Source organism: Python bivittatus, unplaced genomic scaffold (genome assembly GCF_059951505.1).
Source record: "Python bivittatus isolate LINGU-HERP-01145 unplaced genomic scaffold, Pbiv_v1 ctg000850_np1212, whole genome shotgun sequence".
Taxonomy (NCBI): Eukaryota; Metazoa; Chordata; class Lepidosauria; order Squamata; family Pythonidae; genus Python; species Python bivittatus.
In genome coordinates, this window is record NW_028277112.1 from 17,082,711 (window position 1) to 17,099,184 (window position 16,474).

At 35.0% G+C, this 16,474-nt stretch overlaps 1 protein-coding gene across 5 annotated transcripts in view; it reads left to right on the plus strand.

The window, feature by feature from the left end:
• The window catches only part of PAM (peptidylglycine alpha-amidating monooxygenase), a 157,813-nt gene that overhangs the window by 69,443 nt on the left and 71,896 nt on the right, over window positions 1-16,474 (plus strand). For all 5 annotated transcript variants that reach the window (XM_088130144.1, XM_088130145.1, XM_088130146.1 and 2 more), the window contains exons 5-7: window positions 4,253-4,340; window positions 13,145-13,230; window positions 13,926-14,009. In XM_088130144.1, coding sequence (XP_087986270.1) covers window positions 4,253-4,340; window positions 13,145-13,230; window positions 13,926-14,009 — 258 coding nt within the window. The remainder of the gene's footprint in view (window positions 1-4,252; window positions 4,341-13,144; window positions 13,231-13,925; window positions 14,010-16,474) is intronic.

Sequence of the window (16,474 nt, forward strand, 5' to 3'; positions counted from 1 at the left end):
ATCATACGTTAATCTTATAATGAAAACCTTCAACTGTAAAAGAATTCAATTTTTGTTTAAAATTGTATTAATAATCAAGAAGTCAAGGTAATGAGGGCAATATGGTTTGGACAATCATGAAATACACAAGTAATATCTAAATTAAGATTATGAATATTAACCAGGACTGTTTTTTTTTTCTCTTCAAAATACTGAATTGTCACAATAACCATTTGTGGAGCCATTATTCCTCAGTTTGGCGCTTTTGAAAACATCTAGTCAATTAATTAAATCCCAATTACACCAGCAAAATAAGGACTAGTTGCCCATTTCTCTAATGAAGGAGATGTTATATGGAGATGATGTTGGAGAAACTAAATAAAGATGTTTGTTACAAAAGCAAAAGTATGCTTGAAGCCAAGGAAACAAAGTGTGAGAAAGAAGCTCAGACTAACCGTACCCTAATTCACTAGAGTGTAGTCCTTTCAAGATTCTGCTACTGTGATCTATTTCAATAAAGTGTAGTTCCAGTCAGATTTCTAGAATCTGTTTCCTGACCAGGCATACCTCAAAGGGCTGACAGATATGTCTATAGGTTAACAGGTGTGGAGGAAGTTGCATCTTACTATGAAATAAGTTAACTCTAATAAGCTTGAAAGTTTCATTTCCTATACTATAACATGAGTTACCCCCCCCCCATGGATTTTAAGATGTCATTTAGAATAAAGGGCTTCAACAAGTAGATCTTGATGTAAAATTAAAGGCTTGAGAGTTTCTGCTGATAATGATTTCTAGATGTGCCATCATTATAAAGCCAAGGAGGTTAATTTGTTTCTTAAAATGACACCAGATGGATGCATACTGAAATTTCTTCCTAATGGCTTAAGTTGCAAAGATATAATAACAAATGTATTGTTTTCTTTCTCCCATACTTGCATACATATACCCATGCATGCTCATTCCTTATTCCCAACTTTTTGCAAGAGCAGAAAAGGAAGAAGAAATAGCTAGGTAAAGAAATAAAAAGGTAGATTAAAAAAAAAAAAGGAAATACAATAAATCTACTTTATACCAACATTGTGCACTACAATATTCCTCTCAATACCTTTCTATAATTGCAAATCATCCTGGCCTCCACTGTGTCTATAACACCACTTCAGACAATATCTTTTATTATTTAAAATTCTCACCTCTTTCTTTTTGAGGAGCTCATCATCTCCCTTCAATTGAAACTTTCTCAGTCTTCTCCTTTCTTTCAACCCATTCATTGCATTCATTGATACAGTAATATCTGGCCTAACCCATTTTCATGACAGCCCAGAGGAGGACAGTTGTCACATTTATTGCAATTACTCTCACTATCAGATGCTCAATTGTATAGCTACTTTGGAAACTCAATGCATATACATACATGATTATGGAAATTTCTTGATATTTGTAGCTGGATTTATTGTTCTCTAGTATGCTTTTTTTCATCATTGATTGCAAATTAAATTTTTAAAAAGACTTGCAAACAACCCACATACTACTCATCATGCTTCAATCAACATTTGCATGCACTGATTTTTTTTCACCCATTTCCCCATCTTCTGTGTTTCTCCACAGTATAATTCTTTTCACTCTGTTTCAAACAGCTTCCGCAATTCTCCTCACATTCTCCTCCTTTCATTCTACTACAAGATTAATCTGTATTTTAACCAAATATTATATAAATTTCCTGAATAAAAGTAATTAAACATGGGTAAAAGATTTAATTATTAAATATTATTAATTATTTTAATTAAAGTATTTAATTATTATTTAATTAACCCACTGAGGAAGATGGGCAGCATACAAATTTAATAAATAAATAAATGTAAAAAAAATAGAAATATGTACTTTATGTTGGAAAACACATCACTTATGTTCTGGAAATTGCTTGATTAGAAGCAAAAGGAATACAATGGTAGCAGACTAACTTGAACCTATTACACAATTTTATTGATATTCTTGTATATATAGCTAGATTTTTTTCTGATGAAATATATTTTAAAGTTTGGCATACCTTTACTACTCTTTGAAGGCATATCTTTACCACTCTTTGTGAGATGGGCGGCTATATAGATTTGATAAACAAAAAAAATAAGGCTTTTGGTCTTCCAGTGCTGTCCTTTAAAAATTACAGTAACAATAACTGGAAAATAATTTTGCAGAATGGATAGTAAAAGTCTAGCTGTCATCACAGGAATGAGTTCTCTCCATTAATATATTCCATTTCTCCTCCTCCAAAAGATTATTTTATATAGCTGAATTTCAAAAATCAGAATTCAAAGACATCCTTTTGCTTAACGTCTTCCGTTTTTCTAATACCAGCATAAATGATACATTCTCAAGAATTTGATCCACTGCTTTCTAGAACTATTTCTCACATTTAAGAGACAAAATAACAATAAATGTATAATAGTTTGTCATCCATATGTTACCCAGAACAGGATAGAAAAAGAGTAATATTGTGAGAGTTTTACCAAAAAAAAAAAAGAAAAAAAGGGTTAATTATAATGCTTTTTTTCAATTGTGAATTTAAATATATTTGTGGATGATATATTTGTTACTTTCCTATTTTACATTTTTGATTACCTATAATGGATAATAATAGAAGGAAAGAATTTAAATATATTTGTGGATGATATATTTGTTACTTTCCTATTTTAAATTTTTGATTACCTATAATGCATAATAATAGAAGGAAAATATAAGCTTCATTATTTTCGTTTTAGAAAGTTGTTGTCTTCAAAGTATACATCCCTGATTGGCAACAAAATGGATAGATAGATAGAGAGTAGTAAAACTTCACTGATTGGTCAGCTGACCTTATCAAAGCAATGGGCATCAGCCGCAATAAATGCAGTAAAATAGAATAAGGTAAGATACAGTAAAATAAGATAAGATAGACTCAGGTAAGGTAAAATAAAATAAAATATGGTAAGGTAAGATAAAGTAAAGATAAAATAGTATAAGATAAAATAGAATGCATAGACATAAAATAAAATTAATATTATAATACAAAACAGTATGTGTTTACTGTATGTGAATTAATCACCTTTACATGCAATTCCAATGTATTGAATAAAATGTGTTCTCAGTTGGACAGCTGTTTTGCCAGTTGTCAAGGCAGCAATCAGGTGCCCAGGCAATTGGTTCTTTTAGTTCTTTTAGATGCAGAGACAATGAACACACCAGCAGGTGAGGAGTTTTTTAGCCTTATTGTTAACTCTAGCAAACAGATTTAAACAGCATAGTATAAAAACATAACATACCAAGCAAGATGATAAAATCTTCCCCTACTGTCAGGAGCTACCATAAGGTGACAGCGGAGAGACCCCAAGATAGTTTAGATAAACAGTGCCTAATCCCAAGGCCTGTGTCCACGCTCTAAATTCCAGGGACAACGCCAGGGCTTTTTATTAAAGTCTGGCACTGCAGTCCCATGACTCTGTTTTGGAGTCCAGGGGCTCTACAAGTGACCTTGACCAGAAGTTATACCTGCTCATCAAAAAATTCCAGAGACTGAGAACTGTATACTGTAGATAAGCTAGTGCTTAACCTAAACAGTCCTGAAGGTTTTCCTCTCCCCCTCCACTTCTAAGTAAAAGTGAAAAACAAGCCAGCTAAACATTATTATGATTCAAAGTGAGCTTTCTTAACATGTGCAGGAGAGATCAAACTATGTCACCTAAACTCCTCGAAATAACAGTGGTCTTCCGCATTGTCACTACAACAGCCCTAACTATAAACTTAACAGTTCTAATGACTACATATGTGGATGAAATAAAATAATATTTTGTTACAGTCTCAATATTTGGTTCTGTCAAGTACTGTCTGTAAGTACTAAACCCTTGCTGGGGCATATAACTGGCAGTTGAATAGAATATGCACAATGACTTCTATTACTGAAGCTCTACAAACACATTCTCTCAGAATATGGCACTTATTAGAATCATCCGTATTTGACCATAGAATCTAGCTGCTGAAATCTTGCTCTGGTAAGGGCTGCCCTATAGTATTGAGTCAAACCCATTATCAGCTATTTTTCTGTTTGAAAAGACATTTTATTCTTGGCCAGTCATTTCAACAACCTGGTGTTTACAAGTGACACAACAAAATAGGAGAACAGAAACCACAAGATATTCATGCTTTATTCTTCAGTGTTTGCAGAAAAGCATTCTTATACAACTTAATGGTTTCTCGAAGTAAGAAAACAGATTTATATTTATACATCATTTTTGTCTTTCAGTTGACTTCAAACCTCATGCCAGTATGGACACTGTCCATCATATGCTACTATTTGGATGTAACAATCCTGCTTCAGATGACGATTACTGGTAAGGATATAAGATTGCATCCATGGCATTGGTTAAATATTCTACCTGTATTAACTAAAGGCTGGGATAGTGAGACACAGTGAAGAAGCAGGGAATGAGATCAGTGTAAATTTAACTCTATAGCAATCATCGTTTACAACTAGAATTTCTTGGATGTGTACAACACTCATGTCCTTATTGCCAGCCTCCCTTTTCATCAGTGAAAAAGGAAGAGAGGAAACTTGCACATAAGGCAGACCAAGTGGTGAGCAAAATAATGGATGGAGGGATTAGTAGAGAGACTGTGAAGGATAAGAGACAATTTCAATTTCTTATAAGAAATCTGGTACTCATTAATCAGCGTGGCATGGCCAAACATTGGTCACAGGTAGACAAAACTTCTCAGTTTCATTTTTCCTTATGCCATTTCTATAACTATATTACCTTTTAAAGTTGAAAAGCTTGTCTTAGAAAGATTCCAAATTATATTAATAAAGTGATTATGCAAAAATAAGTATGTTAGAAGAACTAGATATGCAATTTTCTTTTTCAGAAGAATAGGAAGTATTTTTGTTCCATGTTTTTATGATTTTCCAAGCACAAAAATGTTAATGAATACATATACAGCATCCTAATACATGCTTAATTTAAGTCTTCATTTCCCTATAGTTACGCATATTCCAAGGCAAAAATGGGCTGAGGGTTTAAAGTGTATTTAATTCTTTTTTTCTAATGCAAAACTATCAGTTTTACTTATTAGAATTGTATTCTATATCTTCCACTTCCATTAATCAAGTAATAAAAAAAACATGTTTTTTACTATTGTAATTCTGGTAACGAGTAACATGTAAATCACTATTACTATAATTCTTATTTATTTATTTAATCCAGTTTTGAAACTGCTCCTTAATGACTCTGGACCTCAAATTATCTGGCTTTTATTCATTAAAAGAGTGAGAAGATTTTAAGTTCCCATGTTATTGTTTACTCTTAGATGGAAAGTGAATAATGTTAATTTAGAAAGTTTTATTTGGTAAGAAGCAGTTCTTAAGACATAATATGTTCAAATTATTTTCCATTCTTATATTATTAATGTTTATGTCAACTTAGAGAGCCAGTTTGGTGTTGTGGTTAAGGGACCAGGCAAGAAATTGGGAGATGGTGAGTCCTAGTCCCAGTGAAGCCAGCTGGACAAGTTGGGCCAGTCCCTCTCTCTCTCAGCCCTAGAAAGCAGGCCATGGCCAGCCACTTCTGAAAAACCTGCCAAGAAAACTGCAGGGACTTGTCCAGGAAGTTGCCAGGACTCAACACTGACTCGAAGGCACTCCCCCTCCCCTATGTACAAGTTAATATTACAAAGTTAGTTAATAAAGGCAATAGTAAAACAGTGGTAACAGTTTTATAATCAAATGTCCTCAGACAGTGGTCCTCATTCATTTACTAAATAAAGGTATGAATTGTTCTGTATGAATTTACCTTTTAAAAACAGGTAAAATGTGCAACTCTATTGTTATCTGACTGCTAGAATTAAATACATTTGCATGATTGGCATCAATAGTAAATAAATGAACTAATGTATTGATTTATTAGAACATTTGTGTACTGCCCACTCACATAAAGGCACTTTACAGAAACAGAATTACAAGAGCAGAAATACAATAAACATAAATTTTACAACATTAAAAATGCATTTCAAAACTATTAAGACAGTTGAAGCAATCAAGAGACATGGGAAACTAATAGGTTGCTTCATTTCCAATAGCTTTTTGTTCCACAACATGGATTTGCCAAAGAGAAAGCAGAGTTAAGTGTATGTGTCAAATAAATCCACAGTAAAACTGCAAAACAGGTTTCATTGGTGTTCTAACAGTGTTGGGTGGAGAGTTTATGTAGAATAGGCAATTCTGTAAGGAGTTTGGTCTAAACTGGGTGAGCATTTTATACATATGAGAGTTTTGAGTTGGTCTCAGAAGGTCACCAGGAACCAGTAAAGTTTTTTCTACATAGGACTTATGCAAAACTTAGGAAGCACCAATCCTCACGCATTTTGCTATGCTCTGAGCCATCTGCAGTTTCTGAGCCATCTTCAAGGGCTGCTTCACAAAGAGGGCATTACAATCCAATCTTAAAGTTAACAGTGCATAAATCACCAAGCTAGGTCTCTGTTCTTCAGATAGTGACACAGCTGGTCAAAGATTAAAGGCTGTCCTTGCCACTGATGTTACATGATTGAAAGCATCATGCTGAATTCAGGAGAAACCCGACTGCAAACCTGATCAGTAAGGGGAAGTGCAGCTCTGTTCAGAACAATCATTTATCCTGAATTCCAGCCCATCTTATCCTTTCAGACCCTTTCAGTCTAGACACTCTAGAAGCCTGAATGACACCCAACCCCTAAGTCACAGAAAAAGAAAAATATAACTATCATCAGCATGTTGATGACTACTATCTCCAAACCTGTTAATGATTCTTTCGAATGGCTTTAAATGGATGTTAAATGACATGGCAGGCAAGACAAAACCTTATAGGACCCCATTTTCTGGTTACACCTGGAGAGATAGGAACAAAACCATCTCAAAGCATCACCACCAAACTCCTAATAGAAAAACAATACTAGAAGGTAGAATTGCTCATGTCTAAACATGTTTACTTTTAAGGCAGACTTAATGAGTTGTAAATACAATGTTTTTGAAAGTGTTCATTCTTTAGTATTTCAGGTTGATTACTCTAAATCAATTGATAAATCATTTCGGTGCTTACTGTTTTTTTGAGATAATGAAGGGAAAAAAGAATTTCCAATTTAATAAATCTCAGCTACCATACTTCCTGAGCAGGAATTCCAGCTGCATTTTTTAAAAATGTTACATCACTGTGATACGTTGAAGCCAAAAAATAAACAAAGAAAACAACCATTGCACGGTATTGTCAGTCACTCATTTAAGATTCACCCTATGAATTAATCAACTAAAATTGATTGCTTTTATGTTTAAATAGATAAAAGGCTGCAACTCCAGTTTTAAAATCCCAGAGAATAACAAACAGGTGCAAATATCTGCACCTTCTTTGTCATCAATAAGATACTGCTATTAATAAATAAGAACTTTGAAATGCCTTTTAAATTTTGATTGGGCCATTAATATTTGAAAAGGGCAGTTTATAAAACAAGTAACCAGAAATGCTAACATAGCTCTAAAGGGTTCTGAAACTGGAAAGGTGTTCTATTTATACACCACTGAAAAACCCTCCTATTTAATTGAAGTTGATACTCAAATTGTTACTTTTAATAACTTCTTACATATTTCTATTATTTTACAATTGGTAAACTCAGCTTAGACCAAATGTATTATTGAGGATTGCTTTGTATTATTTTCAATTTTGTCACTTTATTTTATTAACAACATATATCACATAATGTTTAGGATAAACATATACTTTGGGATTTCTCAAAAGTTAGACTGAACTTGATAGCCAACCATAATTTTTAGTTGCCATCATACCTTCTTTACTATGGTTCTCTTGTTCATATACCATTCTTATCACATTGAGTTCCTTTATATTATTTGTGGTCTGCCTTTGCATCTCAGTGGGCTGAATGAAATGCTTCATGGGCTGTGCAAGTGGTTGCTGTCAGTGAAACAGAAGACTTTAAGAGATAAAGTCTGTTTTGTACATTATTGGAGTGCTGAGATTTATACTTCATTGTGGTTGAATCCATGAAATATTTGAAATCAAGTTGGACATAATGAACAGGAGGTGTGGTAACTGGAATGAGTAATGGTTGTAATTATAATATATCTCTTATAGTACTCTATAGCATTGGCCTGTGCAAAGTGACTAAGATTAGCTTTGACAATGTGATTCAGGTCGTTGAAGGCAACCTGCTTTGTTTCACTGAAGTGAAGAGGCTATTCCAGTTGTTTCAGTGAAGTGTTTTGGATGTCTTGAATGACTTTGGGCCAGCACGATCAGGAAAGTCTCCTCTCAGCTGTCTCCCCCATCTACCTCAGTTGTTGCCTATCAGCCTCCCTCCATCTCCAGCCGGCCATAGCATCAGGCCATCATATGCAGGAGGGATGGGGGTAGGGTAGCATTTCTGCCAATGCATTCAGGGCATTTGAACTTATATGTTTTTAAAATATTAATATGAATAGAATGGCTTGTACTTGAGAAATTGTCTCTGATGCTTTCAATACTGCCAACCATGATATCCTTCTGGCTTATCTGTGGGATTAGCAGTGGAGGCATGGTTTTGTGGTGATCTTCCTTTCTCTGTGATCAGATCCAGTTGATGTTGATGGGGGCGGGGGTAGGAAATCAAGTCCCAGACCCCTAATGTGTGGGGTTCCTTAGAGCTCAATATTCTTGCCCCTTCTGTTTAACATCTACATGAGATTGCTAGGTAAAGTCAACTTTGGTATGGGGTCTGGTATCAATATGTTGATACCCAACTCCAAATCTCAGACTAACCAGATGATGCTGTCAGAGCCTTGTCCAATGTCTGGAGGCTGTGGGGACCTGCATGGAAAGGAACAGTCTTAAGCTAAACACTGACAAGACTGAGTACCTGTGGGTTTTTGAACCCTCTAGGGTCAGGGATGTTCCATCTTTAGTCTTGAATGGAGTTGCTGCACAATCTGAGAGTTGTTTCAGGAGTACTGTGCAATTTTCTCGAGGAGCAGGTGGCAGCTATACATAAAAGGATCTTCACCAAATCCATCTTGTGGGAGAGCTGTGCTGCCGCCTGGCGCAAAGGGCTCTTCAGACAGCCACTCATGCTTTGGTCACTTCAGGTATGGAGTATTGCAGCATACATGGGATTGCCCTTGAAAACCATTCGGAAGCTGTAGCTGGTCCAGGATACAGTGCCATGGGCCATTATGGACATGTAACACTCTGCTTTGTGAGCTACACACAGGTTACTACTATGGTTCTGGGTGCAATTCAAGCTGCTGGTTCTTACCTTACCTTCTTGGCATAGGGCCTGGTTATCTGAAGGACCATCTGTCTTCAATAGTTTCTCCCTATTTTCATTGATCAGACAGTCACATACTCCATGTTCTATCCATTAACCAGTGTCATATGATGAGACTTAGGAGACATGTCTTCTCTGACACAGTACCTGCCCTCTTTCCCCCTGAGATTTGTCTGGGTCCCATCCAGATTATACAGGTGGTCTTTGCTTAACACTGTAATTTGGACCAGCAAATAAAGTGTGACATCACATAACCACACCAATTTATGATGGCAGTTGCAACAGTCCCAGTTGCTATTGTTAGGCGAACCCCACACAGTTACATCATTCTGCTAACATATGATTGCCATTTGCGACCTCCTGCTGGCTTCCCCGTTAACCTTGCTTGCAGGAAACCAGCAGGGAATGTTGGAAATCATGATCATGTGACCGCATGCTGCAACATTGTAATTGTGAGGCGGTTGCCAAGCTGCCAAATGGCGATCACACGACCATGGGGGCACTGCGATGGCCGCAACTATGAGGACCCGTCGTAAGTCCCCCTCATTCAGTGCCATTGTAACTTCAAACAGTTGCTGAATGAGTGGTCATTCAATGAGGACTACCTGTATAAAAGAGCCCTTAAAACCTGGCTCTTTTGCTGGACCTTGGGTTAGACTGGGTGGTGGATTGTACTATTTATAGGATGAATAGTTTTTCTTTTCTGGATGCCTTTTTATGTATTTTTAGTTATGATTTTATTAGTGTACACTGCCCAGAGCTATTATAAATATAATAAATAAATCAGTATATTTGCTGATTCATCAATAAATACATTGATCAGAATTACTAATACTTTTCATTGGGTGTTTTGTATTCTGCTGTTAATGCAGTACAGAAACAGCAAATACATGCCATGTTTCAGATAATCCCTTTAACTTTTTAACTAGACTATTAAAGTATAGTAAATTGAAATCTTATCTAGTTGATCCTTCCATGTCTGTGCAAAATTTTATGGTTCAAAATTAGAAATGTTGTTGATAGTCACCCAGTCATGATTTATTACTCAAAACTGTATTCCATCTTCAAAAGATGCTGAAGGTGATAATAAAAAATTGAGAACGAACAAAACTGATCAGATTAAAAAATAACCTTAATACAAACAGGTCAAAGATTTGTCAGAATAAAAAGAGCATGCACAAAAATATTGTGAGAGAGAATCAGGTGGATCTTGCAAAATGGATTCTGTTACAAATGTGGCCATTTATTTTATATTTTATGCTTCTTTTTATTAATGATATAGATTTTTTAATAACCCAGCCATTTTGTGAGATCCACCTGATTCTCCCTCACAATATTTTTACAATTTAAAACATGTATATGCTACTGTAGATAATTATATCCAATTCTGAAATACAATGATTTAAATAAAAATTCATCGCATCTCACCAGATAAATATATTTTTGTACAATCTGCTTTCCAGGTGCTAACTGTGGATGGGCAGTTCCTAAAGTCTTGTTGTCATTTTTTCTGGTTCTTAGCCTGGACTTGGACCAAGTAGTATTTCAAAGAAGAACATAAGAACAGCTTTGTTGGTTAAGACCAAGGCCAACTTAGTTAAACGTTTTGTTTACCATAGTCAGCTAGACCAGAAATGGAGACATATCCTTCCCCCACAGTTGTTACTTTACACCTAATATGTAGAGGCATGTTGCACCAACCTAGAGGTATTACTGTATCTTCAAAACTGATAGTCCTGAAGATACCCAATTTAATAAAAACATAAGGACCTCCATAAAATTGGAGATATGTCTACTTTATTCTGCTGCATATTTCACAATTTTGGAAAAAGCTAGAACATAACCCAGAACCCCCTCTACTTATGTCAATGGACAGACATGATTATATGGGAAGGATTATGATAGTCCTTTACAAAATCATCTGGTCTTTGAAATGTTGATCCAGCAATTTGGATTATAATTGGCAATGTATCAGAAGCTAATACAGGTGCAATAGCAATTGATTAATTAATAAAACAAATTTTAAATGGCTTTTAAAACACAAGGCAGATGTTTCATCCAAGCTTTTAAATTATATTCGTGATCTTCAAGTTTATTTATTGTAATTTATGATTATGCTTACTGTTGATTCTACAGTTAACTATCCTACATTCTACTCCATCAGCTTCTTTGGCACAGCCTCCTTGATTTATTGTAATAAAATGCTTAAATTGCTAGAATAGATATCTTGTATGATTTCCTTGATTAAACACTAACAACAGCATTCTTTTTATATATCTTTCTAAAGTATTTAAATATGAATATATGGAAGTAACTATTGACACTGCTCAAAACGTTAGGCTTGTTCCACTTAAGTAAGAATGTAATTTCAGAGTAAAAAGCAAACATATTTGCTGTAGTGTCAGTCCAAGGGGAAAGCTAAGCCATTTCTTATGAAAAGAAATGATGTTCACTCTAATTAAATTTGTGATGCTAAAGACTAATTTCTCCAGGGGTCAAAAATAGGAGTTCAGTCAGACACATAATTAATTGATTATGTGCCATCAAGTCAGGGTCACCTCTTAGTAACTACATAGATAAACTTACTCCACGATGATCTGTCTCTAACGTGACACTTCAGATCTTCCAACAGTGCATCCAATGCCACTATATAAGTCTGTGCATTTTTCTGCTAGTTCTACTCTTCTTCTGCCTTCCACCTTTCATAGCATTATGGACTTTTAAAGGAAGCAAGGTCTTTGCATAAGATATCCAGAATACAGTATTTGTGCCTGGTCATTTGTGCCTTAAATGAGAACTCTGGATTGATTTGTTTATGAACCTTTGGTTTGAATTCTTGGCTATTCATGGTATTCTCGGAAGATTTCTCCAACACCAAAGTTCAAAGCATCAATATAATTTCTATCCTAAATATAAACATATCAAGACATCTGAATACGTTTTCAAAGCTCTCATTGCAATCCTACCTAGTGCTAATCTATGGTGCATTTTTTGACTACTGGTTCTTTTACTCTTGACACTGTAGTCAGTCCTAAAAGCAGAAGCTCTCCACCACTTCAGTATGAGTTCTAACACTTTACCTGTTGTCACTGGTTTGGTCTTCTTTATCTTTAATATTAATCCCACTTTTTCACAGTACTCCCTGACTTTCATTAGTAGACTTCCCAGATCATTTGTATTTTCAGCTCTCAGAGTAATATTATCAGCATTGTGCAGATTATTGACCAGGTGGGTCACCTAAACTATGACACAACTCATGACAGATACATGAGTCATTCCTTTTCTTTATTTTACTGAATCCCTTTCTGATACCAATATTATAATACCTTAGTGTGTTAATAGATGTAAACAAGAGACATGTATAACTGTAATTGAGGCATATGATTGATTGATTGATTGATTGATTGCTGTAGGCCAGTATGGTATAGTAGCTAAAGGATCTGATTGGAAATATTCTACTTCTTACCCATTTCCTGGGACAATCTTATATCAGGTTCTCTCTTTTACTTTAACCTACTTCAGAAGCTGGTTCAAAGGATAGGGTATATAGATTGAATTAAACTTCATGGTGTAATGGAAGCATACAAATATAATAAATAAACTATTCCATTTCAGGACATGCTGCTGCTGATGGGGGCTCAAAATAGATGAATGATCAAATTTAAAATACTTTGAAAAACATTTTAAAAAATTTCTAGGTTGTAAAGCATGTCATGATTCAGAAGCATTATTTTAATGAAGAAGCCTAATTATAGAAGTAGGATTTCTGATGAGATGTGAAATGAGAGAGCTGATGAGGTTGGGGGACACAAGTTAAAAGTGATTTCTACGAATGTATGTGTTCCCCCCCCAGGGATTGTGATGGTGAAACATGCATGGACACAAGTGATATCTTATATGCTTGGGCAAGAAATGCACCACCAACAAGACTGCCAAAAGGTATGGGAACTTTTATGTTATAGCATTCCACACAAGATGTAACAATAGGAAAAGCAATTTATATTACTTAGTGCAAGAATTTCTCTAATAGTAGTGAATATTTTTACTTAAAGAATTAGGCTTTCAGAGAACCAAATTGCTCATCTTAGTAAATTACTATAAAAGGGGGCATTTGGGGATTTTTTCCATCTTTTTTACTTTTAATGTAGAACTGAACAAATTATGTAGTAAACCTTTCTGCTGATTTTTTTCTTTTAACTGCAGTTGCCAATAACTTTTATGGCTAATAAATGATTAATTGTTATTAAATTCCATTTGCCTGGTAGCAGGATATGTCAAAAAGATTTTTAAAATCTTTTATTACAACAGTAACTTTCATGTTCCATATTACCACATTATAAAACAAATATCAGTCAATCAATCAAATATAAACTAGGAGATCTTATCTATTTCTGTTTGATTTTCGTTTTTGTTATAGTTGGGACAAATGCAGAACTATCATGCAGAACTATCTGTTGAAATGTTTATTTTCCTTGAAGCAAATACTTTAGGGGTGGCTTCTCAAGAGAATATAGGTGCAAAATGTTGCATTGTATTTTAAGTCTTTAAAATAATATGCTCCTTACCTTAGGATTCTATTCTTTGAGAATATGCTTGAATATTATGTGAATTTCATAATTTTCTTCCCCCTCAAGGTGTTGGATTTAAAGTTGGAGGAGAAATGGGTAGCAAATACTTCGTTCTCCAAGTCCATTATGGGGATGTTAGTGCATTCAAAGGTATGTACAATTTTTAAATATATATTTTACTATGCAGTTATGAATAAGATAAAATAAGGAACTAATTTGTTACTGAAGTTCCATCAGTAATGATGACATAAATGTGCCATACTATGGGATGGTCAGAACTTCCTGTATTAGATTTAGAATAAATCTGTCAGTAGGCTAATATATTAAATTTCCAAAATTATTTTGGTTTCACAGTGGAACTTTTCTAAACTCGTGATTGTTCCAGTCTCTGTTCTGTATAATTATCTCATTGAATAATTAAGAATGAAACAGGACTGAGTTTTGAATGCTAGTTAACATTGCCTCTTCTCTCTAACACCCATGAGCACATAATCCTTGAGGACTTCCATTGAAGCTCTTGAGATCTTCCTGCTATCCTCCTCCATATTAAGATTTGGGCAGGAGAGATGATAGCAAGAAAATCTTCTTGGAACTGAGGTAGGACAGAATGGATCCATATCATGTCAGAGCCAGTAAATTTAAGTATTGTTTATACTTAAGGAAAGGGTTAAATTATAAATACCCATTATAGTAACTTTTTTCTTTTTTCATTCTGTTAATTAGTGTTCTGAAATCATGATGGTAAGCTGATTAAATTGAATTAAATCAAATTGATATTAAATTAAGAAAACATAATTTTTATTGACTATATCCCTGTTAGTTCCTTTGAATCTATTTCATTTTTTGCAAATGTTATAGACTATCTTGGTAGTTAGTTCATGTAAACCCCACAGTTGTGTTGTAACAGCATGCCATTGCAACACATTCCAGTAATAATTGTATCTTGTGTCTGATTATTTAATTTTTTGCAAGTGAAAAAAAGTATAATTTTTTATAAATCTGATTTTAAAATGCTAAAGACTTCTGTTTGATAAGAGCAGCAAGTCAGCAACTCATAGTTGCTGTTGCTACCCAGTGGTAGCTCATTTGAAATTAATTTAAACTGCACTTTGATAATGTTTTATAGATTACTTATCTCTCACCCCACACCTACTCCCCATTCTGTTCAAGGCTTTGAACAGAGTTTATAGTACAGTTTTTGTTGTTCTTTGCAGCATGTTCTCTGATCCATGTAGTTATACCCAGTTAACATATACAGTATGTGATTTTCTTCTTCCAACATTTTTTTCTCTTCATGTTGATGTTTATATCTTACTGTTTTTAAACTGCTCCAAATTTGTATATAGTAAAAAGTACATTCCAGTGAAGAGCTTATCAAGGGACTGGAGAAATTAGGCTCCTCACTGGGACACTGTTACAGCATGATATAAGAATTTCCCTTATCCAGCACCAGTTTCAAAAGTCAGAATAAACGTGTTTAGATTCTCTTCCTTTTTAAAATTGTGGCATAGTTACAATGATCGCAAGAATATTTTTCAAAGGCACAGCTACATTAATCTGGATAACAGAATAAAGAAATCAAAGACTAATAATTTCTTTAAAATATTAGCTTGCCCTTACTACAGTCTACCACGTCAAGTGCCTCAAGTATCCTCCCTTTGCATATGTATAAACATCTGGATATGAAGACAAATAAATTAAAATATAAAAGTCATGAATTTATATTTAACTGAATTTGTTTCTCCTGGACTTTCACAAAAAGGCTGCTATAAAGAACCATTTGCAAAAATTGTTGAAGATATTTCTGCCATCTTTCCTAAGGTGGTGCCTCGTTTGGCTGCAGCTGCATTGGCTCTCAATAGTTTAGCGGTTGAGTAACAAAGTTGTGCAGTTAGATTGATATATGACTGGCAACACATACTGGAACTGCAGATGTACAATGGGCGTCCTGCTGTTTTGGGGAGATTACGTTGCCTTGGTTTGCTGCGTCGGCAAGGTCTGGAGACTTACGGGACTGCGGGGTCTCTCACCAGTATTGGCTGCTTTTCGAGGAGATGGGGGAGATGGAAGAGGAGGCAGAGGAGGCGGTGTGATAGAAAGCGAAGGCGTGGGAGTTGGGGAGGACTAACGGCAAGGCTGAAGGTTAACCCACATAGAGCGCCACTTCCATCCATTTTGTTTACTAACGTTTGTTCTCTGGAGAACAAAATAGATTATCTGAAGTTGGATTTTACAACAAGGCATGAGGTGAGAGACTGTTGTGTTATAGTGCTGACGGAGATGTGGTTAAAGTCATCTCTTCCTAAGAAGGCTGTTGGCATGGAGGAGTTAATGATGTTCCAACTGGATAGGAGTCCTGCTCTGAGTGGAAAAATTCAAGGTGGTGAAGTATGCATCTATATCAATAACAGATGGTGCATCAACTCAAAGGTGGTTTCAACTTATTGTTCACCTGATGGGAAGTTATTGACTATCAGATGTAGACCCTTTTATCTGCCCAGGGAATTCACCGTTATTATTATTACAGCTGTGTGTATACCCCCCTCTGCAAATATGAAGGAGATCTTGAAAGTCCTTTATCATAATATCAGTGACTTGCAAACTATCCACCCGGA